Source organism: Balaenoptera physalus (genome assembly GCF_965194825.1).
Source record: "Balaenoptera physalus genome assembly, chromosome: 8".
NCBI lineage: Eukaryota > Metazoa > Chordata > Mammalia > Artiodactyla > Balaenopteridae > Balaenoptera > Balaenoptera physalus.
Window position 1 is genome coordinate 43,559,239 of NC_138887.1, and position 24,960 is coordinate 43,584,198.

General features: G+C 36.1%; 1 protein-coding gene across 5 annotated transcripts in view; it reads right to left on the reverse strand.

Moving 5' to 3' along the window:
• Positions 1 to 6,295: 6,295 nt before the first annotated feature.
• SEMA3E (semaphorin 3E) overlaps positions 6,296 to 24,960 on the reverse strand; it is a 273,212-nt gene continuing 254,547 nt past the window's right edge. Inside the window, exons 17-19 of one of the 5 annotated variants that reach the window (XR_014266690.1) lie at positions 16,140 to 18,838; positions 14,150 to 16,028; positions 6,296 to 9,638 (exon numbers count right to left, since the gene is read on the reverse strand). Coding sequence is in view for 3 of the 5 variants with exons in the window: in XM_082472482.1 (XP_082328608.1) it covers positions 18,386 to 18,838 (453 nt within the window). In the remaining 2 variants the exon portion in view is untranslated. The other 4 variants (XR_014266691.1, XM_082472484.1, XM_082472482.1 and 1 more) reach the window with 4 other exon arrangements.

A 24,960-nucleotide genomic window follows, 5' to 3' on the forward strand; every position in this document is an offset into this window, starting at 1 on the left:
AAGAAACAACTTGCCTGGACAAAGAGTTAAAGTATTGGAAGACTCTAGTTTTCTCTCTCTTCTAGGGATCATATGAACATTAGCAATGTTTGAATTAAAATGCTTAGAGAAAGAGCTACATTCATCGGGCTGGAATATAAAAGAGGTGTTTTGTTTCAGGTCAAATATCATTTCAAAAACATGGCTGTCTGCTTGCCCTACTGCTGAACACTGACACTGAAAGGCAATATTAACATTCCAAAGCCAATTAATTTTCTAAAAGATACCATCAATCAAGCTCAGTGAAAAAGAGGAAGAGATGTCTCTGCTGGATGTATTTATGCTAATATGACATTGGGCAGAAAAAGCACTGTGACCAGAGAATCTGTGAGAGTCATCCTGCTATCAGTGTAAGTTAGGGCTTGACTATGTTTCATGACAAACTTCATTTGATTGGTGCTATTATTTTTGGCATAGCAACCTTAAGTTTTTTTATTCAAAATTTACTCCAAAGCCTTCAAAAGCTCTTTGTTAATAAGGACATAACTAGGTGTAAAAGTAAAACCTCAAAGCAGAGACCAAAGTAAGATAAAAGTTTATTGCTTTCTTACATAAAAGCTCGAAGATCTAGGACTGATGGGGTGGTCTTGCTCTTCTAGACATGAATTCCAAGGCATCAGATCCAATGTTCACTATTTTCTGCCAGCACAAAAACAAGAGAAAGGACAAAAACTTCCTTTGTAAGGGATTTTCCCCACTAATTGCAGATATAATTCATTTGATTTGAGTGTAGTCACATGTCTCTACCTAGCTGCAAGGGAGTTTAGGTTGGTGGCTATGTGTCCAGGTGTAAGTGAAAGGATTCTATTATAATGAGGAAGAAGGAGAATGGTAAATTGCGGTTGATCAGCAATCTCTAGCACTGGCTCCTTCCCCAGTCAAAAGCAACAGTTTAACTTCTGCTGCATCCATACCTGCTTTGCTAAATAAATGCTCCAGAAAACCATTCTGGCTACAATGGTTACAATGAATTATTTGCAGTATCTTGAATTCATTTTGCCCTTTGCACTTTTGCTATCTTTCTCCTGTATCTCATTTCTCTCTCAAAACCCCATCTATTTTTCTTTTAAGAGTTGGGGAAGATTACATGGATGTGAAATAATCCATGACCTTGGCATAATGGAAACAGTAGAGTAGAGTAGTAAGCCAAATGGAGACCTGCTTACTAGAGCAAAGACTGCCACCACGAGGGCAGGCAGACAATCCAACTGGTTACGTAAAGCTCAGGATCATCAGTATTACTAGGACATAGCTGTAGCAGAGTTCAATGTGGTAGCTGTTGTCCAATTAAAAAACAAGGCAGGGCTTCCCTGGTGGCGCAGTGGTTGAGAATCTGCCTGCCAATGCAGGGGACACGGGTTCGAGCCCTGCTCTGGGAAGATCCCACATGCCGCGGAGCAACTAGGCCCGTGAGCCACAATTACTGAGCCTGCGCGTCTGGAGCCTGTGCTCCGCAACAAGAGAGGCCGCGACAGTGAGAGGCCCGTGCACCGCGATGAAGAGTGGCCCCCGCTTGCCGCAACTAGAGAAAGCCCTCGCACAGAAACGAAGACCCAACACAGCCATAAATAAATAAATAATTAAAAAAAAAAAAGCCACCTCTTCAAAGATAGGATGAGATGTAGATAGAGGTGGGGTTTTTAAAAAAAAACAAGGCAGTGTGCTCAGTAGCAGTGTATGATTTGTGCTTAAGTGGTGAGCCCTGATAGATTATTAGGGGCAAAGCGTAAAGGGTTTAACACTGGGATAAAGAGGACATCAGATGCCTACAACAGGTTAGGCAGTTCCAGTAACTGGCTGAAGCATGAGGCATGATAAGTGAGCAGGAATTAGGATACAGGAGGTGAATCAGAAGCCCAGGGATGTGTACTGGACATATAGGGAATTGGAGAGCAAAGACATAAACTTCAAGGTATAAGGGACCAGAAGGACTGAGAATTTCCTGAGTCACTTTTATGTCCTTGCACTCCAGAGCTGGTCCTCTCACCTCATCCCTCTAAGGGATGAGATCTAAGCTGGTCTTATCCCTTAGATCTTCCTTTCCATTTCAATGGCTACTAATCCACAAAAGGAATCACTTCTGCCTTTTTTAGAGGACAACCATTTTTGGGAAACATTTTTCCCTGACTATTCTTGAGAGTAGCTGATTTAGGCTGACTTCTTTTGCTAAAGGCTACAAATTGCCACTGTTTTTTCCTGAGACAGAACATTCCTTCAGCACTTTCTAATACTCAGTATTTTCAAATAGAAATTTATGCCACAGTGTTCTGAATGATTTTTCCACATTGGTTATACAGATAACTAGCACTTAACCCTAACTCAGAGGATTTTTGGTATGACTGAAAGTAAAAGAGAATCGGAGGGTGAAATGGTGGGAGAGAGAGAGAGAAAAAGAGAGAAACAACTTATCATGTACAAGGGAACCCCCATAAGCCTATCAGCAGATTTTTCAGCAGAAACTTTGTAGGCCAGAAGACAGTAGTATGACATATTCAAAGTGCTAAAAAAAATATTCCATCCAATAATACTCTGCCTGGCAAAGCTGTCATTCAGAATTGAAGGAGAGGGAGTTTTCCAGAAAATTAAAAACTAAGGGAGTTCATCACCACTAAACCTGCCTTACAAGAAATGTTAAAAGGACTTCTTTAATGAAAAGAAAGGGCATTAATTGGTAACTAAGAAACATATAAAAGAATAAATCTCACTGGAAAGGTAAACCTATAGTAAAGGTAGTGGATTAAGCATGCATAAAACTAGTATAAAGATTAAGACAAAAGTGGTAAAAATAACTAAGATTACAATAAGTAGTTAACGGATACACATGTAAAATGAAACATCAAAGATGTAAAACATGGCAGGGGAAGAGTAAAGATGTTAAGATATAGAATGGGATCAAATTTAACTTGTTATTAACTTAAAACAGACTGTTACAGATATAAGGTATTATATGTAAGCCTCGTGATAACCACAAACCAAAAATCTACATTAAATACACAAAAGATGACAAGAAAGAAGTATACCACTAAATAAAGTCAACAAACCAAAAAGGAAGAGAGAAAGAGAAAAAGAAACAGAGAGGAACTACAAAAATAGCTAGTAAACAATTAACAAAATGTCAATAAGTATATACTTATTAATGATTACTTTAAATCTAGATGGACTAAATTCTATAATCAAAAGACACAGAGTGGTTAAAGGGATTTAAAAAAACAAGAAGCATGTATATGCTGCCTACATGAGACTCACTGTAGATGTAAGAAGACACAGACTGATAATGAAGGGATGGAAAAGAATATTCGATTCAAATAGAAACCAAAAGAAAGCTGGAGGCAGACAATCCAACTGGTTACGTAAAGCCATAACTATATCAGACAAAACAGACTTCAAAACAAGACTGTAATAAAAGACAAAGATGAGTGTTACATAGATATGAGGCGGTCATTTCAACAAGAGGATATAACATTTGTAAATATTTATGCACCCAACATAGGAGCACCTAAATATTTAAAGTAAATATTAACAGAACTAAAGGGAAAAATAGATGGCAATAGTAGGTGATTTTACTACCCCACTTGTATCAGTGGATAGATCATCCAGACAGAAAATCAGTGAGGAAGCATCAGCCTTAAATGACATGTTAGACAATTGTATGTAACAGATATATATAGAACACTCCACCCAAAAGCAATAGAATACACATTCTTCTCAAGTGCACATGGAACATTTCCCAGGATAAGATTATATTTTAGGTCACAAAACAAGTCAATAAATTTAAGGGAACTGAAATCATAGCAAGAATATTTTCTGACCACAATGGTATGAAACAAGTAATTAATTATAGGAAGAAAACTGGAAAATTCACAAATGTATGGAGAGTAAACAACATGTTACTGAACAACCAGTGGGTCAAAGAAGAAATCAAAGGGAAATCAAAAAATACCTTGAGACAAACAAAAATGGAAATATACCAAAATCTGTGGGATACAGCAAAAGCACTTCCATGACAAAAGTTCATGGCAAGAAATGCCTACCTCAAGAAACAATAAAAGTTTCAAATAAACAACCTGACTTTACACCTCAAGGAACTAAAAAAAGAACAATGCACAAAGCAAGTAGAAGAAAGGAAATAACAAAGATTGGAGCAGAAATAAATGAAACAGAAACTAAAAAGACATTAGAAAAGATCAATAAAGCTAAGAGCTGGTTCTGTGAAAAAGATACACAAAATTGACAAACCTTTATCTAGACTCACCAAGAAAAAAAAGAGAGAGGATTCAAATAAATAAAATCAGAAATGAAATAAATGATATTACAACTGATACCACAGAAATACAAAGACTCATAAGAGACCATTATGAATAATTATACACCAAAAAGTTGGACAACCTAGAAAAAAATGGATAAATTTCTAGAAACATATAACCTACCAAGACCGAATCATGATGATTTAAATAGAAAATATGAACAGATTACTAGTAAGAAGACTGAATCAGTAATCAAAAAAGTGGATTGATAAAGATGTGGTATATACACACAAACACACACACACACACACACACACAATGGAATATTACTCAGCCATAAAAAAGAATGAAATAATGCCATTTGCAGCAACATGGATGGATGTAGAGATTATCACACTAAGTGAAGCAAGTCAGACAAAGACAAATATTACATGATATCACTTATATGTAGAATCTAAAAATTAGTACAAATGAACTTATTTACAAAACAGAAACAGACTCACAGACAGAAAACAAACTTGTGGTTACCAAAGGGGAAGGGGGGAGGGATAAATTAGGAGGATGAGATTAACAGATACAGACTACCATATATAAAATATCATATAAACAACAAGGATTTATTGTATGCACAGGGAACTATATTCAATATCTTTTAATAAACTCTAATGGAAAAGAATCAGAAAGAATATATATATATATCTTGAATCACTTTGCTGTACACAATATTGCAAATCAATGACACTTCAATTAAAAAAAAAACTCCCAACAAAGTCCAAGACCAGAAGGCTTCACTGGTAAATTCTATCAAACATTCAAAGAAGAATTAATAGCAATCCTTCTCAAACTATTCCAAAAACGAGAAGAGGAGGGTACTCTTCCAAACTCATTTTACGAGGCCAGCATTACTCTGGTATCAAAATCAGACAAGGACACCATAAGAAAAGAAAATTACAGGCCAACATTTCTGATAAACATAGATGCAAAAATCCTCAGCAAAATATTAGAAAACCGAATTCAATCATAACGTTGAAAGGATCATACACCATGATTAAATGGAATTTATTCCAGAAATACAAGGATGGTCCAACTTTTGTAAACCTGTCAATGTGATATACCACACTAACAAAATGAAGATTAAAAATCATATGATCAGCTCAACAGATGCAGAAAAAGCATTTGACATAATTCAACATTTATTTATGATAAAACCTCTCAGTAAAGTGGGTATACCGACATAAGTTTTGAATCATATTAAAATGTTGACTTTATATATTATATGCATATATGTTTATTTATCTGCTTAAAAATCAACTGTTTTGATTCATTTAAGAAAAAAATAGATGAGTTTTTGTGTCTGTGTGTGTGCAGTATTCCCACTGTTCTGCTAAGAACAAAATACGTATGTTTGTAGGACCTATGAAATATGAATTGTGTAATTCTGGGGGATTCTACATATGAGTTAAATGAATATATATATATATATATATATATATATATATATATATAAATATATATATATGAACAAAAAAAACACCCATGGTGCATAGGCTGCATCTGGGCCACAGACCCCATATGGGGGAACTGACCTGATTTTAAGAAAGTGGGACAGAGGGTGCTAACGAAATTCCTACTTCTGTGAGGATCTGTTCACAGATTGAGGCAGGTCTGGACTTGCAGGTGGTTCACTTCATTAGAGCTTCCTTTATGAAGGTAGGGAAGTCCTGAACATGAAATAAAAATGAGTGGGTTTTAGTCATGTCATTAGCATTTATTTTGATTATTCATACTGTAATGTAAACATACACTTATGAGTTAGAGATTAATTCTGGGAGAGCTTTATGGAGAACACATGCCTTGAAAATAGCTTTGCAAAAGATAAGTTTCAACATCTTAAGACATAAAAGAATCTGCAATGGGAATATTTTTGAAAAATTAAAGTATATGTTCTAATTTCCCCCAATGCAATCTTCTGCCTCCCAGTACAAGCCAATCATGGCTCCAAGGCAGAGAAGGAGCTCTTTAGTTTGATGACAGGCTTTAAAACAAGCCATTATAAAGAGACAAGATGGATAATTCCTTTGGTCCCTGTGGCAGCCAAGAAAGTACACTGCTCAGAACTCCCTGTAAGAGAGAACCAGCTGCAAAGAGTACAGTCAGCTGATGGCCCCTAGCTGAAGCCCAGTCCCAGGGCAACTCGATGACTGAGTGTAGCAGGGACACTCAGATCTGGTCATTCCTTCCCAATGGGAAACTCCCAATTGGGCTGCCTACCGCTTCCTCAGAGTTACATCACATTCAGAGATTCTTCATCCCAAATACTCCTTCCTTCCCCCATCTCCTCCCATAGGTGTCAGACCTGTATAATACTCTTAAAGTATTCACCTGGCTACTTCTCCTCTCTCTCACCTTTATTTTTCACAGGCATTGCCTCCAAAGATTCTCTTGCATTTCTAATTCCATCCTGGTGTCTGTTTCCCAGAGGACCTGAGCTGACTTAGCTCCTACTGAATTTTTCACGTGCTAGATGTGAAGGGACATCTGAGATCTTCTTCCATAGTGTAGGAGACTTACTCCTATCCACTATGATGTCCTAGCGTTAGGCAGTAATGAGAAAGAAGAAGGATGTTATGTAGAGTAAGAAAAAGAAAAGCTCATTCTTCCTGGTCTGGAGAAGTGTGGAAAGGAGTGAGAGGTAGGAGAGGCTAAGTGTGAGGAATGTATATGAACCTACTGTTGGGAGAGGCACTCTGCCATGGGACAGAAGACCCCCTGCATGTTCTTGCTAAGTGTGGCAAGTATTCAAAGCCTTGACTTTTCTTACCTGCATCATTTCTCAGGGTTGGATTGGCAGCAAGCAAACTTAAGGGATGATGCAATGTATCCCTCTAGAGCAAAAACAAAGCTTAAAATAAAAAGCAGCAGGTTTCCCAAAATCAATGATTTTCAGCTGTGAATCAAACCCAAAATGTACTCAGTATTTACTGGAGGAGAAATTTGTCACCTCTATGGAACTCAGAGGGAAAAGAGAAACCAGTGCCAACATCATACTCATGCTACTTTCTGAATTATGAATAATAAGTCCTTTGTCCCTGATCTAGGGATATTGTGTCTTCTGCCAGCACCTATGAAACAGTAACAGGCTACCTCGTTAACTTGTGAGATAAAATCTCAGGCCTTGATACCTTCTCCCTCTCAGTTGCTTTAAAGCCCCCCGAGCATGGAAAAGTGGATAACAAGAAGAGGTTACTGTGGGTAGAATAACCCACATCTCACCTGAAAAAGTTAGAGGAAGCTATCATATAAATGGTCTATATATCAACCTGGGACTAGGTCTCACCAAAGAAACCTGGTGACACAGTGAGAAACTAGGTAAACAGAACCTGGACATCAGCTCACAAAGTACACAGGTGTCTCCACTCAACACACTGAGTTGACTAAAATTACCAGAAGTTCTTGTCCTCCTTGAGAAAAGAAGTGAAAGACAGTCAAGAGTGTCAGCCAGTTAACCTACCAGAAGAGGCGAAGTGGTACTACAGGTGGACTATGGGGGCTAAGAATTTCTTGAGGGGGAGAGCCAGATCCTAGTGTAACTTAGCACCAGGGATTTGGGAGTTGAGGTTGAATCATCAAGGCCTTGAGAGAAAATGAGATATTTTAATGGCATCATAATTCTACTGAAGACTCTAGGAGCCCAAGGACACTCTAAGGCATGGCTTGGATATGAAGACACTGTCATTCACAGTGACAGGAGATCACACGTCTTCCTTCCTCCATACCCCTGTACGCCATCCTCCCGAGAGACCTTGGGTGAGAGACAGCACTTCGCCATCTGAGAGTCTGAGACTTAGTGTCCAAGAAGGACTATGGCCTAACTACAAGGTCTGTCACAGTCATTTCATCAGATCAAATGGTAATAAGAAGAGCTCAAGTGTTTTTTCCTGATACCCAGATTCTCAGAGCTTGTGAAAAAGACCTGGGCTTGATAAAGATAGTAAAGAAACTACAATTTTTCTGCCTATCCAAGTTGTAACACAAGTGGAGTATAGCTCTATTTTATAACATACCAGAAGTTGAGGGTAGCAAGGTAAAAATGTTTAAAAAGGCTCCATACGTTAAGTTTTCTCCATTGTTATACAGCATAGAATACACAAGAGATAATGCAGTTGCCTTGAATGTCAGGCTAAGGAGTTTTGGCTTCCTTTTGTACAAAGAATAGAGTCCTTGGAGGGGATTTTTAGGAGGGTAGTAAAAGATTTAGTGAGGCTGTTTGGAAAGGTTCCTTCAATAATAAAATGTATCTATACATCTATCTATCTATCTATCTATCTATCTATCTATCTATCTATCTATCTATGTATCTATCTGACTGAAAGGAGAATGACAAGGGAAGGGGACTGGTATTAAACACCTGAATTAGGCTAGTCCCTTGGTGCAGGGATCATTTTTAACATAATGCAGAGAGAGCTTTGCACTGTACCAAATACAATATCAACCACATGCCTCAAACATAGTAGATGATGAACAGACCAATGTAGCACATAAAATACTGATTACTGATCTCCTCAGGAAAGTGCCTCAGTCTTTCATTTATGGATCCTCTGAAAACATTCTGCAGTATTTTTTTGTGCTATATCATAAAATGTGGTAAAATGAATACAGTTTTAAAATCTCCTGTTTAGAAAAGCTTTGACTGCTAGGCTACATATAGACATGACAAACCAGAATAAATAAATTCAGTGTTTCAATGTGTGTCCTCACTAAACGGAATTAATTTGTTGCAGAAATGAGACATTCTCACATTTAAAAATAAATTCCAAGCTAATTTTCAGATTGCTACCAAGAATATATCTGCAATATCACTCCTGAGAGAGTAAAAGTGTTACAGTAAATGCCCATTTATGCACACATTTTAGGAACTAGTTTATATTTGACATATTATTCTACATATCATAATAGTCTGGTTAATAAAGAACATGATAACCAAATATACACTTAAAATTTTAGAAGATGGTGTTTCAAAAAATATATTAGCACTAAGATTATTTTGCATATAATTAAATCTTTGAGGAATTAGATGACTTTTTATGATGATGTAACAGAAAACCCTGCCCAAAGGTACAAGTTGCATTTTTTGGCAAATTGCATTTTGATAACTCAAAAATGTACCATCCCTAAGGAAATAATGTTGTAAACAGCTATTGAATTACTTTGAAAGCCACAAGAATCTTTTTAACCGATATGTCCCTGAAAGACCTCACCTGAGTATTAACAAGCCTGAGCTCTGCTTTCTGAGATTTAAGGCCACGTAGTGCAGAAAGGAGGAGAAAGAAGCACCGGCATCTGAGAACTCAGGAACTGTGGATGATAGTGGACAACAAACTTGAAGGGGGTTGTAGAAAGCATTTTTAAAGTTTATACCTTTTCCTGAATAAAGAACAACACGAATACAGGGAAAATTGTATAAAAAGTCATTTTATCTCTTATTTTCATTTTCTTACCCCTGGGGGCACATTCCTCCTCTGTTACTCTAATCTCTCAACCAAGGCCTGAACTTTTCCTTAAAGCGTTCCATTCTAAAAAGCCAAATAGCTCCTTTCTTTCCTCTGTTCACTTCCTTCCCCCACCCCAACTCCATCAAAAATGTCATTCTAACAGTTCAGATGACTCCATATGGCTGGTTGATCTAACTGATACTGCTGATGTGAATTCTATCTACTCAGTTCTACAAGAGTTATTGGCATTTTAAAGTAGATGGCTTGATAAATCAAAGACATTCTTTGTTTGATAGAATTTTTAGGACTTAAAGGACTTTCATATATATGGAATGTTACACATTTTGGGACAGGGGTAAACCGTTAAGTCTGATAGGTTAGCCTGGTTCAGCCAAACTAAAAATTTTATAGCTGATCACCTTCATCAAAAGGTGCAAAGACCATGAAAAGATGCTCAACGTGACTAATTATTAGAGAAATGCAAATCAAAACCCCAGTGAAGTATCACCTCACGCCAGTCAGAACGGTTATCAACAAAAAGTCTGCAAACAACAAATGTTGGAGAGGTTGTAGAGAAAAGGGAACCCTCATTTGCTGTTGGGATTGTAAATTGGTGCAATCACTATGGAAAACAGTATGGAGGTACCTTAAAAAACTAGAAATACAGCTACCATATGATCCAGCAATTCCACTCCTGGGTATATACCCGGAAAAAATGAAAACACTAATTCGAAAAGATACATGCACCCCCAATGCTCATAGCAGTACTATTTATAATAGCCAAGACATGTAAGCAACCCAAGTGCCCATCAACAGACCACTGGATTAAGATGTGGTATTTATACAATGGAATATTACTCAGTCATAAAAAAAATGAAATACTGCCATCTGCAGCAATGTGGATGGGCCCGGAGAGTATTATGCTTAGTGAAATAAGTCAGACAGAGAAAGACAATATTATGATATCTCTTATACATGGACTCTAAAAAAAAAATGTATACACAAAGCAGAAATAGACTCACAGACATAGAAAACAAACTTGTGGTTACCAAAAGGGAGAGGGAAGGGGGGAGGAACCAACTGGGGGTATGGGTTTAACAGATACAAACTACTACATACAAAATAGACAAGCAATAAGGATTTACTGTATAGCTCAGGGAATTATACCCATTATCTTGTAGTAATCTATAATGGAATATAATCTGCAAAAATATTGAATTACTACTCTGTACACCTGAAACTAACACAATATTGTAAATCAACTACACTTCAATTTAAAAAAAAAAGTACAAAGACAGTTCAATGGGGGAATTGTTTTTTCAATAAACGGTACTGGAATAGCTGAACAAACACATGTAAAAAAATAAATCTTGACACATACTTCACAGTGCACACAAACTAACTTCAAATGGATTATAGATCTAAATGTTAGAGTAAAGCCATAAACTTCTGAAAGAAAATACTGGAAAAAAATCTTAGTGACCTTGTGTTTGGCAAAAATTTCCTAAACTTGAAATGTCAATAAATAGAACTTAATAAAAACCATTTATACCTGACGAAGGTCTTATATCTAAACAATATAAAGAACTCTTACAACTTAATAATGAAAAGGCAAACAACTCAATAAAGATGGGCAAATAATTTGAATAGTTATGTCCTCTAAGAACATATAGGAATAACAAATAAGCACAAATAAGCACATCATTAGTCACTGAGGAAACATAATAAAAACCCCACGGTGAGATACATCTACTTACCTGATAGAACGACTACTTCATTTTTCCATAAGCCTTCGAGGAAAGACAACTTTGAACTTAGCACTTTCATTTATTAAACTGGTAGAATGTTATAGTCAGCATAACTCAATGTCAGCTGTCAATTACACATCATCCTGATGTTAACAGGAAAAAAATTTCAATTTTACAAAATTGAAAGCTGAGATAATTATCTGTATACTTCATATCAGTGTTTTTTAGGAAGAGCTATGTCTTTGATTTTGGTATTTTAAAAAGGGAGTCCAGACAATGGGATAGAGAGCACACAGGGTAAGACGGATATTCAGAGAGAAAGCCAAGAGGCACAGAAGAATATTTCCAGGCCTTGAAACCTCACGGAAGTTGCCGAGCTGAATTTTCAAACTGCTTTCGATTGGGGACTCCATTTTTATCTACCATTTTCTCCTTGTTTGAGCCAGAATATCCTTAAACCATTATATCCATCATTATATGTTGGAAGCAGATAACTTGTTCCTTTAGTTTCACAGGGCCACAGATGGATAGGAACTGTACCCCCGAAGGGTATTTGATGGTATATCAAGAGCCTTATTCATACCTGACTTAGAAGCAGACGAGAAGATTGAGGACTTCTGAGCTGAAGGATGAGCATTAGGGGACCTTGAGATGGGGGTAAATGTGTATTGCATTTGGGAGGAATGTGAAGCTTTGGGGGCCAGGGGATGTACATGGTCCTTGAAATATGCCCATACCCTAATCCTCAGGATCTGAAAATATGTTGTTACACAGCAAAGGGGACTTTAGCAATGTAACTAAGGTTACAAACTTTAAAATAAGGAGATTAGCCTGGATTATGTGGGGGGGGGGCCAGTCTAATCACACAAACCCTTACAGCAGTAACATTTCTCCAACTGGAGACAGAGAAATGCAGCGTGAGAGGAAGTCAGAGAGAGTCTAAGCTTCAGAAGAACTCAAGAGCCCACTGCTGGCATTGAATATGGAGCAGGGACGGGATCTCAGTCCTGGAACCACAAGGAACAGAATTCTCCCAATTATCTGAATGAACTTGAAAGTGGATTCTTCACCAGAGCCCAGGCAGCTGATGCATTGATTTTGGTCTTTTGAGATCCTATGCAGAGAATCCAACTGAAACACGTTGGGCCTGGACTTCTGATTTATGGAAGTCACAAGATAACAAATTTGAGTTGTTTTACGCTGCTTAAAAAAAAAAAAACAAACATGTAAAATTAAGAAACTCTTCAATCATTCCTTCAAAATAGATTAAATTTATGGAATAATCTCCAAGGGATCATCCTGCTTGTCACTAGCTCTTTTTGTTTTTCTGCTTGAATACTGAGCTTATAATTTTGTCTTTCCCTTCCCCCCAAACCTATTCTGAGCCACAAAGAAGAAACCTCCTACAATATGGAAACTCTTTCTGAATGCCCTAACCTGATTGCTCTAAGCCGACAGTCATGGTTGAGAGGCCACTTCTCATCACTTTTTCCAGATATCACTTTTCACTTAACTTCAGATATTTTGAAATGTCTTGGAATATTTGTTTGTAGGCTCATTTTGCATGTTTCTGTTTATTCCTTAATCTCTCTGCCTTCCTCTGTGCTTTCATTGTGTATTAGTCTGCTCAGGCTGCTGTAAAAAAAACACCATAGACTGGGTGACTTGCACATCAGACAATTTATTTCTCACAGTGCTGGTGGCTGGGAAGTCCAAGATCAAGGGACTGGCCGCTTCAGTCCTGGTGACAGCCCTCTTCCTGTCTTGCAGATGACTACCTTCTTGTTGTGACTTGTCTCTTGCTTTTTTTTGTTAAATTATTTTTTCTTTTTATGTACCATCCATCATTGCTACATCACTGCAGCTCCTCTGAACCAAAGAGTGGCTTTTCAATGCCATCCTGACCAGAAGTCCCAAGATTCATAATTAGAAGTACTTTTCACAACACTCAAAACACTTGAAAAAAAGATTTAAAAGCTACACTGGTGTTGAGTGTCTCAGTGCATAAAGTAAAATGAAGATTTGGAATTTTTCCAATGAAAACATCTTCTGAGAACAAATATAATTCAATTTTTATTTATCTACATAACTTAATGGCATTATTAAGCAACCATCCACTGCCTGGCACATAGTTCTGAATAAAAAGGGGTGCATACTTTTGTTCCCTTTGAATAATAGGTAAGAGATTTCTAATCCCCACAAATGTTTCTCTACTTTTCCTTGATTAATGACTGGGTATGGATCTAAAAAGCAGTTTCAACGGGTTCATCAAATACTACACTAAAAGTAGGCCCTGTATTATAAATAAATGCAAGTGTGAAACATGTATAGGCAGTAATGGCACTGTCATATCACAAAGCTGTCAGAAACATGTCCTAGGCTGCTGCCAAAATCTTCCTTTAAAACATCGGAACTAATTACTTACCGATACAATAAAATTGGCCTTGAAAACAAAACTCCCCAAAGAAGGAGTCATTTAACACTAAATCTCATTTAAATGACCTCCCCAAGTTCTTATAAAAAATAGCAGAGAAAACAGCAATTTAGATACCAGTCGAGGCTTGTAAAAATTGTAAACATCCTATTAGTTACCATTTTAAAGGCATTCATTTTCCATATCTCTTACCTGGATGATGCAGCTTTGAAAGGGATTTCTGGATGCTGGTCCTAGAAACATGATGTGACATAAACAAATCCAACTGCTCCAAGGTATTGAGATGAATGAACTCTCCTTCTTAAGAAAGTTGACTTATACATTTGAAATGAAAGAGAACTGAATTCTTTTCTAACTTCTTAAAAATTAGTGTTTGTCTAACATTGTATGTTTACGTTCAGCTTCACATATTATGAAACTTGGGTTCAACTGCCAAAAAGTGAGAAAACACTCCTCGGACAGCACTCAAGGGTTTACAAATATTTATTTCTTTATCCTCTAAGTTGAACTAAATAGAAATTATACATAATGGTACAAATTCTGCAGTGTACAGTGGCAGATTCATGCAATAGTCAAAGAGACCCGTTGTCAAGGGTCTTTGTAGCTTGCCACCAGATGGTAATAAGTCTCATGGCTTATCATCAGTGAGAAGAAACAATATGGCACATGCTGTGATGGACACAGGCAAGCAAATAAAAGGAAGCCATACGGACAAAAATACCCTAATACAGTCCTCCAGCTTGTAACTAAGCCATTTAGACACAAACAGAACACACTGAGTTTATAATGAAGGCCAAAAAGATAATGCTATCTTCCCAAGAAAAAGAAAATAAACGTACCAGCTTACCTAACATACTACAATCGAAAGTGTTTCTGGAAAATCTATTATTTATATCTGATTCAAATGCAACAGTTGTTGGCCTGAAAAATGAGCACTGCTTTTGAAGAAGTACCTCAACGTGATACTTTGCTCTAAGAAAAATAACAGCAACTCCTTACTGGTATCATGACTGTGGCACTTTCTCCTGGGATCTCAAACACCTATACAATGCTAAGTGATATTTTTAATATATCAGTCAGGCTGAAGACAATTCATTTCAAGGACAACAGCTGCTGTGTTCGTTTCATGCTTACCACTAACACTCAAAACGATTTACTGTAATTTACAAATTTTACAAATGTTCATAATAACTATGAAGATTTACAAAACCCTACACCCTAGAGCAAATATTAAACACTTGATTAAAAACATCCTAAGTATTTAACTAACTTTAGGAAGGAAAAAACTCTAAAATATATATGGAACTGCCACTTACTAATAAGCAGGCAAAGACTTTCTGTTCCCTTTTTGCTAGAGCTCTTATTAGTGTTTATTACTATTTTTAATTCCTGTTTCTCCAAGTTGATAGCTTTGCACTGAAATATTCAGTAATAACCACAAAAGAAAACATTAGCAATGTAGAAGGCTAGATGTGGAAGAGACCTCACAAATCATAAAGTAAGATCCATTCAAGTTGTAATCCTTCTAGCTAACAAATCTCCATCTCTATCTAGCTCAATGGGTGACACAAGACTGAAAACAGAGGTGCACATTGTCCTATGCCAAACTCATTCTATTCACAGGTCCTCTCCCTTCCCAGAGAATAACAGAGAAGACAGCTGAAGAAGCAGGAGACTGACCCCCCATGGAGGTGTCCCTTTGAATCTAGGATGGGTAGTTATGGGTTATGATTCTTTCTCAGCTGTGTGTTCCCAGAGGGCACGGGGTCGGGCGAAAATGTGCTGGAGTCAAGGCAGGTGACTAAGTATGTGCCCTTCCCGAGTTCAAGAAAAAGGGGATAAAAAGGATCAATTCACTTGTGATTTTCCCAGCTTGGGCATGTCTCAAAGGAGATTCTAAATTTGATTTCTAATGCCAGACAGAAAAAAAAGATTGCCAATATGTTTCTGTGGTATGTTTCAGATTTTCAAGAAGGAGAGGACAACATAGGTTGCTGGTTTGTCTTTTGAGAGGGCAACGGAGATTTATCTTAAAGTATGTCATGATGTGTGTGTGTGTGTGATTGTGTAGCTGCACTCACATATGGGACAACATAGGTTGCTGGTTTGTCTTTTGAGAGGGCAACGGAGATTTATCTTAAAGTATGTCATGATGTGTGTGTGTGTGTGTGTGATTGTGTACCTGCACTCACATATGGGGGGAGAAAAGAGGAGGGAGGAGCAGGCAGGAGAGAGACAGAGAGAGAGACAGAAACTGAGAAAACAGAAAAATAAGTGTGTATGAAATTTAGTGCTCTCCCTAAACTGTGAACTTGTGTCCTCAAAATTTTCTTATCAGGCTTCTTTCAAGTTAGCATTTTAAAAAGGTTCTTTCTTTTTCTTGTTAAAATAGTCATCTCATTTTAGTTGAACAGCTTGTAGGACCATTTATTCTTAAGACTTATGTCATAGAAAAGTTATTTTCCTTAGTCTTCTCTCTTCAGTTACCAAATATTTTAGTTCACAATTGACGTCACTGCCATCATTATTATTAACTGCTTGTGTGTGTTATTTAAAGTGATAACTACTTATACCGCAACTGCCTTATTTTTTAAAAATTTTGAATACAGGAGAAAATCCTACTTTCCCTTCTCTTGTGTTAATGGAAGAATATTTTCAATTATGCTTTGCCTTATCTGTTCACTTTGAGTATTTCAGACATAAACTTTGCTAAGGACCCTGTGATTTGTGGTTATGGGTCTATTTCTCCATGTTGGGCAGGCTTCTATTGAAACACATACAGTTTTCGGTTAATATTGGTGGGCAGCAATGACCTCCAGTGGATTTCTAGGTAAATAACAACTGCATTTTTCAGAGAATGTTAATTTCCGATATATTTGTTTCCTTTAGGACTTTTGGAGCTTGGCAGCTTATTGAATGAACTTTCCAAACTTTCTTAAATTTGTTAATGTTTGAATGAAATTGCAAACCATCACAAGTTATCAACACTTTAACTTTCATAATTGTATAGCCTATAAGCTAATTTTGAAAACTGAAATTAATGTTATTCAAAATTAACATTTAAATATTCATAATTGTTTTCATGTGTAGTCACTTGCTTTTAGTCTTTAGTTAAATGAAAACTCTCAAAATTTCATATTTTAGAAAGTTAATGGCTAAATAAAACAGAAGAAAAAACTTCAGGAAATAAGCATTCTCAAAAATAAAAACTTCTGATAAGATTTATAAGAAAAAAGTTAAGGTGCTCTAAACATCTCAGTAGTTAAGTGAACCTCATGAAACAATTTTCCTATTTCTTAATATAAAACTGAAAGGAAATTTTGATATCTGAGAGCAGAATGCTTTACTTTTTTTAAAATAATAAAACATGTTTCTGGAATATCTTTTAGATTTCATGGAAGATTATTTAGAAGGCATAAAATTTAAGTTTTAATAGAGCTTCAGTGCCGTAGTATCTTCATTTTGGGCTTGTGAGGTAATAATAAACATATTATCTCCACTTTAAAACATGATATAAGCATTAACACATTTTTACTTCAGTTAGTTTTTTTTTTCTGAAAATGAGCTAGATATAGTTACTGAGAAACTGGTTTCAGATCTTTACTGGACAAACCATAGAATTAAAAAAAAGATATGAGAATATACCTTTTCTACCACAAGAGGGCAGCAAAAATGTTTTCAGTTAGAGTCTGTCACTGCAGCTGTTCTGACACATTTTGCTGTTTTTCTGAGAAGTTACCTTAACTTTCTTCTTTCTGCACTGGAGTGAAATTGAAAGAATGTGTTTTCATCCTGAAACAGAACTATTGTGAATATGGTTTAATGAATGTTTTATGAAAAGCACAAGCCTCAAGGTGACCACAATTTTTCCTTCATGGTTTACGATAATTACGACATACCTGCTTCATAAAGCTCATGGCTTAGACAACACTAACACAATAATTCTTAAAGACTACAGATGGTTCACATGAGAATGTTAAAGTATCTGATAGTCTATATATTTTACATCGTGGTGGAAAGGCAAAATTCAGAAGGAATAAAACATTTATTTTTGCCATGATTATGAAAATCTCTAATTTTTCAGCAATATTGCAATAATATTAAGTCTTCCCAGGGTAAAATAATTGCCAAGGAAAAGCAGCCAAGTACTCAAAGCTACAGCTATGGTCACCTTTTGATAAATATAATGTGAAATCATCGAGCAATACATTGTTTTTAAAAAATTAGTTAATTTTATGTAAGGTTCAACCAGTCAAATGAGTATATAGAATAATTTATCATAACACCTTTATAGTCCTTTCTGTATTACAGAAATCTCTTTTAAGTAATGCAAAGAAGGTGGATGGTTTCTTTTTCTCTTTTTTTTTTTTTTTTTTTTTTAGTTTCTAAATATAAATTCTTCAGAAGCCAGTAGATGGTTTCGCCCCATCAGGAGTCCAGCACATGCCTAGGCAGGCGATAGTGCTCGGCTTTGGGACGGAGCTTCCTTTCCTGTGGGTTGGCATACTTCCACTTGGAAGGGGACATTTTAAGCTTTCTTCTCTTTTTATCCGTGCACCATACCTTTTCACAGTATTCTTCTACTCTCTGGAAGTTGCTATAACCAATCAGCTGCAAGAATTCCTTGTACCAGGGTTTTGTTCCATGTGGGGTGCTGCTCTGAGCAGGACAAGGCATCTTGTGAGGCCCGTCCTCTTCGTAGTCTTTGTTAAACATTTCCTCCACTCTCTCCTCTTCCACAACCTCCAGGGTGATTTTACGGATTGTATGGACAAAACTATGTTCTACTGTCTGGCAAAAATAGGTCCCAGCATCCACTTTGCGTACCCTTAGGAAGAGTAAACCGAGGTCCATCTTAACCATTCTGTCATCTGTCTTCACCTGCAAGAACAAGAAAATCAATGGCACTGAAGTATTATCCAGGACAAAAGAACGCCAACCTGTAACCCTTTCCACTATCTAGAATTTTTTCATTTTTGTTATCATATGATGAGATCCTAAAAATCATATATATAATTATATATATTATATACCTATTATATGAGTATATTAACTATATATTATATAAATGTATATAAATTATGTTAATATTTTATTTATACATTCATATTTTAATACATATATTTCTTTTATATATTTATAGTTATACTATATATAAATATAATATAAATATATATGAGAAAGAGGTAAGTAATTACATCAGGTGTGTGTGTGTGTGTCCTGAACTTTATATTGAGATCACTTCATATCAATGACTTTGAGATCAATTTACATCAGTATTGTTAAGAGCAAACTGAGAGAGCTTTCTCCAGTTCAGCATAGCACTCAAAGTTTGAGTGAAATGAAGATTTGTTAAATTTAATTTCTTTTGTGATGCCAGAACAAATGCCGTTTCTCACATTATTAGTTCAGGGGTTCTTATGTTTCCCAGATCATAATGATCAATGTACCTACAAGGACCTGTGTTGAGAGAGCTGGGATACCTATACTCTCTCTCCTTACCAAAAAAAAAAAAAAAAAAAAAATCCATCCATTCCATTTCACTATTTTTTGCTCCATATTTCATGACTGTTTCTTTGACCTTATCTCATGGCAGTCTCCCCCAAATCCTTCTTCTTTCTGTTCCTGCTTTCATGCCCAACTTGATTCTGTTTCAGGACCTAGAGGGACTCCCATACGGCAGGCTCCTTCTCATCCCGAAAGGCTGAACTAAATGTCATTTCTTCAGGCCTCCTTCACACCCAATGTCAAAGTATCCTCCTTCCCTTAACACCATCATTTCACCTGTTAACCTTTGTACACCCGAGCCTGCAACATTACCTGCAAATACGTAACAACAGTCCTGTAATAAGTTTTCTTTTACCTGGTATCTTTCCCCTTTATGTCAACATATGGGTACTATTTTACTCTTCAAAGTCCACTCCCTTTTGTCATGCTCCTGATTGAGAACTTATTCAGACTCTATTCCTGCTCCTCTGAGCAGGTGAGAATTGCTCAATGAACCAGATTCTGCCTTTCTGATTGTCTATCCCAAAGCAGCTTAATGTGGTGTTTCTCACTAGGGTTGGTGGAAGAGGTACACTTCTGTAGATGAATGAATTTTCTAGAAGGATTTCTTAATGTGTTTATATTCATGATAATCAATATAAATTAATAAACTCTATTTGGGATTGTGTGGAAGATCAACCTCATTGTGAGTGTTTGTGTTTATTCTGAACCATTTTTAAAGCTTGAATAGTTTCCAGCTGCTGAGAACAAAGGTAAATTTAATATGTTAATAATACATTCCAGCCATATGAAAACCAAACAACATCCCTACGTACTAATGTACATAAAAAGTTTTGAAGTCACTTGAACAACGTGTGGGGGGATCGCATCATCATATGGCACAAGGTGTTGTGGATAGATGTTTTACACACACACATACACACTCATATGTGGTAGTCTGTATTCCAGAATATGTTCATGGAGATACCTTATTTCAGCGAAAAAAAGTCATCACATTAAATAAACATTTAAATGATGCATATATTTATTTCTATTTTATTTGTAAATTTATTTTCATTCTATATTTGAATAAAAGCTATGAGCATAAAGAATGCATTTGTTTCAGTCTTGTGAATATTTAATAAACATTCTAAGTTATGATGGCAGCCCAAGAAAATGTTTTACTTTTAACGGCAGGTGGTGGGGGGAAACCTATACAATACTAGAATCAAACCTTCCTCCTCACAACTGCCGCTGCTCTTGGCCCCTGAACTCTCCCCTTATTTCACACTTCCAGGTCTTATTCTGGTCTTAGTCTTTCTTTCCATTAGTTGAACTCCTTTCTGTTGTTGGGAACTCCACCCATCCATTACTTAAAAAAATTCCTTCTAGGCTTAAATTTTCCCTTCTTAAATGAATACTTCCTTTACAGCCCACAAAAATCTTTTGTTTCTTTTTGTAACTCAATAGCATTCACATCTGTAGTACATAAGTTGGTATTTTTATTCCTCTTCAAATTATTTTTCCACACAATTTTTATCTCTTGAACCATATACTAAGTTTCATAATGGCAAAGGCTTATCTCCTAATCATTCTGAATATTCCACAATGAGTACTCAGAACACACTGAAAAACGAGAACATACTAATTAGTTCATAGGGCACAAACATGCAAAACAATGGGGTATACAAGTAAAGATACATCCAAAAGTTATTCACTTTTTCTAGGTAAGTTCAATAATGACTTGGATAGAGAGGAAACAAGCACGATTTCAGGAGCAGTTACTAACTAATGAAAGAAGACGTCTCTGCTCCACAGATACATAGAAGAAACAGCTCCAGGACACTGTCTTCCCCTGAAAAGAATCTGCATACAAACATCATCACGAATATGATCCTTTGATCTCTCCCTACTATACCTCCTGTGAGAGTGAATAATACATGAGAAAACACGAAAGTCATCTAGCCTACTTTCTGGCATACAGCAAGCAGTCTATGAAAGTGTTTTGAAATAAAACAAAGAGCAAAAATAGAAATAAATACAAATCTTTCATCACTGGATGAGAAGGACTTTCTTGTTTTTTGTTTTTTGTTTCCAAGTCTGGTATAAAAAGCAGGTCTTTCTTTCATAATCAGAAACCCCAGTTTGAGAAACTGCACTGTGTATAGATAAAGTCCAGACTGGTTCAAAAATGTGGAAGCACGACAATTACAATGGGAATTGTCCTACATCATTTATTTGCATATTATAGATAGTGCCTGTCTTGGAATTTTGGTCTCCCCTCCTGGTTACAGTGAATCATAGATTCAGGAAAAGATGTTTTAACTCTTGAGTCTGGACAGCTGTACACTATGAAGGTTAAACTGCTTTGAAAGTTAAATATATCTTCCATGGCCTATGAATGCCTAAAAACAAAAAATGACTTAGAAATTTGTATTTGAAGTCTTTCCACGATTTAATCTTTCTACTTTCGTTAACATGGATACCTTCAACATCAAATCTTTATTACAGAATTGTTTTCATCCAGCTGTTCTGTCTGCAGACCAGATTTCCTTGGTCAAGAAGATGGTACATAGTACATCATTTTATCAAATATTCTTATAGGCAATCTATAAAAACACAAAATTTCTTACTGAAAATGGTTTTAATATTCTTAGCTATAGAGATTGATTCAGTATGTTTCATAATGTCAAATAAAAAAAGTAATTGAACAAAGAACCCTGCACATCTGGTAGCTAGTCAGGAAGAAGCAGTGATTTCCATGGGTATCAACCATATGGTTCCACACTTTTTATAGGAAATGGACAGACATAGGCCTTGAAATGGTTTAGTTCAGAATATATTTAACAATGAAATCAGTTTTAGTAAAGAAATAAAGACCAACAATTTTATATATTTGTTTGTTTATCTGGCCTGCTTTCAATAAAAAAAAAATTTGTTTGACTTACAGAAAATGTATCATATATTACAGTATAAAAATAAAATTTTCCTTTTATTAAAAACACTTTCCAATGTGAAATTGCTATATGACAGAGATGATTCCCCAAGAGAGACAGGATGAATTACTTAATAGCTCATTTGGGGAAACCTACCACACTATACAGAGAACAAGTAAAGTTGTATTTACTTCAGATTAAAGATCCAACTGGAGAAAACTTAAATCTAACACAAGAAGATGATGATAAGAAAGTTATCATAAATAAGAACTCTATACTGTGAAAAATGTATTCAAAATATCAACTATATCAAAGAAGTTTGGAATATTTATATTCAAGAATGGATTAATGTACACAGAAGATGCAAAGAATTCTTGAAAGTCAACAAAGAGAAATAAAAAATGGAATGGAAAAAGCATATAAATAGGCAATTCAGAGGAGAAACCCAAATGTTTAATAAGTATGCGAAGTTAATGTTCAACCTTACTAGTAATTTTAGGAATGCAAATTTAAACGAAATACTACATTATACCCAGAAGAAAGGCAAAAAAAAGAAAATACCAAATATAGGTGAGGATATACGGAAATGGGAACCCACATGAACTGCTTTGAGAGTGCAGATGGTGCAGAAATTCTGCAAAGCAAGCTGGCAATAGTTATAGAAATGAAAGATGTTGACAGATAATAATTTAGAAATTTGCACTCATATCTATAAGAGGTTACCTGCAGAGATGATCATTAAAGATATGGTAGTGAGAATTAACAACACTCTTGGTCCACTCGTAGGGGAATGGATCAATTAGGAGCAATGAATACACGCGATGGGATGAGCAGCCTTCAGAAACAATGAAACACAGACACACACAGCAACAGTGATAAACCATATAAACATAGTGCTGAGTTTTAAAAAGTAGAAGCAGAATAAGAGTTATAACACAATACATTTATTTTCACAGCTCATGTACACTAAAAATGTTACATACTTGTTCAATATACAAATGTAGTACTGGACTTATCCCAATCATTACAGTGGATGTACATAGGGAAGCAAGGATGAAAATGGAGAAAGGTGGCCTAGGAAAAATAAAGTCAAACAAGAGAGGGCATTTGTGTGGACTGATCATGACAATGTGCCATATACTAAGCAGTATGATTAAATTATGCAACTGAAGTCAAAAATAAGAACCAAAAAGCAAAACAAACAAACCAACAAAAAATCCAAATGTTTGTAATGATCATCCTGGTTTGGCAAACAATAAACTAAATTGTCTGTAAGATCTGTTCATGCTCTAGCATACTATAATTATATACTTTTAGAAATAGTGTTCAAACATGAGCAAACAGCAGTTTAAAAGTAATGTTTTATTGAAAATTTCTATAGATAAGAACATCAGGGGACTTCCCTGGTGGTCCAGTGGTTAAGAATCCGCCTTCCAATGCAGGGGATGTGGGTTCTATCCCTGGTCGGGGAACTAAGATCCCACATGATGTGGGGCAACTAAGCCCACGCGCTGCAACTACTGAGCCCGTGTGCTCTAGAGCCTGCGTGCCACAATTAGAGAGCCTGCATGCCGCAACTACTGAGCCTGCGCGCTCTGGAGCCTGCAAGCCACAACTAGAAAGAAGCCCACGTGCCGCAACTAGAGAAGTCCGCGCACCACAACAAAGAGCCCATGCGCCACAGTGAAGGATCCTGCATGTCGCGACTAGGACCTGATGCAGCCAAATAAATAAAATAAAAAAAAAAAGAAAAGAATATCAGGATGATCAGGATGAAGGGAATAAGAGGACAGAGGATGAAAGTAAAGATAATGTTTGAACACAAAACTGGATACCATAAGGCACTGAAGAGCTACCCTAACTGGAGTATAAATTCAAAACTAAATTTCCTAGTGACCAAAGGAAAGAGGAAAGTATGATAAATTCTGAGATCCAAGTGTCTCTAAAATATACTTCTAAAGTTACTTTCTGCATTACCATGTTACTTCGTTTAATCAGATGTCCAGAGTCAGACTGGTCTCAGTGGGATAAAACAGATTGGGATCTGATTCCATAGATCTAGAAAGATATATGTTTAATTTTCAAAGATGTTCAGCATTCTCTTGGAAAATTAACAGAAGAGAGTTCTACATGAAGCTCTAGATCCATTCTTATGATCACATAGCTGCTTTATATTTTCCCTTCATACAAAAGAAACTGTCTTTGCCATTGCAATGGAAAAAATGAAATTAATAAGCTATATTGCTAATTACTCCAGAACTAAAATACTGGGCATATGACATTATAAAAACATGCTTGTCAAAGTTCAAAAATGTAAGTTTTGAATATTTACCTGTAAATAGTTGTTAGTTTAGAAAAGATGAGAACATTTTTTAATAGACTGAAGTAGAAACATCAAAACTACTAAACAGATGTTTCAAACGAGGCAAAGAGTTCACATACTTTAATGTTATGATAACAAGAAAAACAAAGAAATAATATTCATGGGAAACAAATCTGATGCTTTCAAAACATGTAAATAAAGACAGAATTGTAAACTTAGGGCTGTCACTGATCCCTATCATGGATTAGCTAGCATTG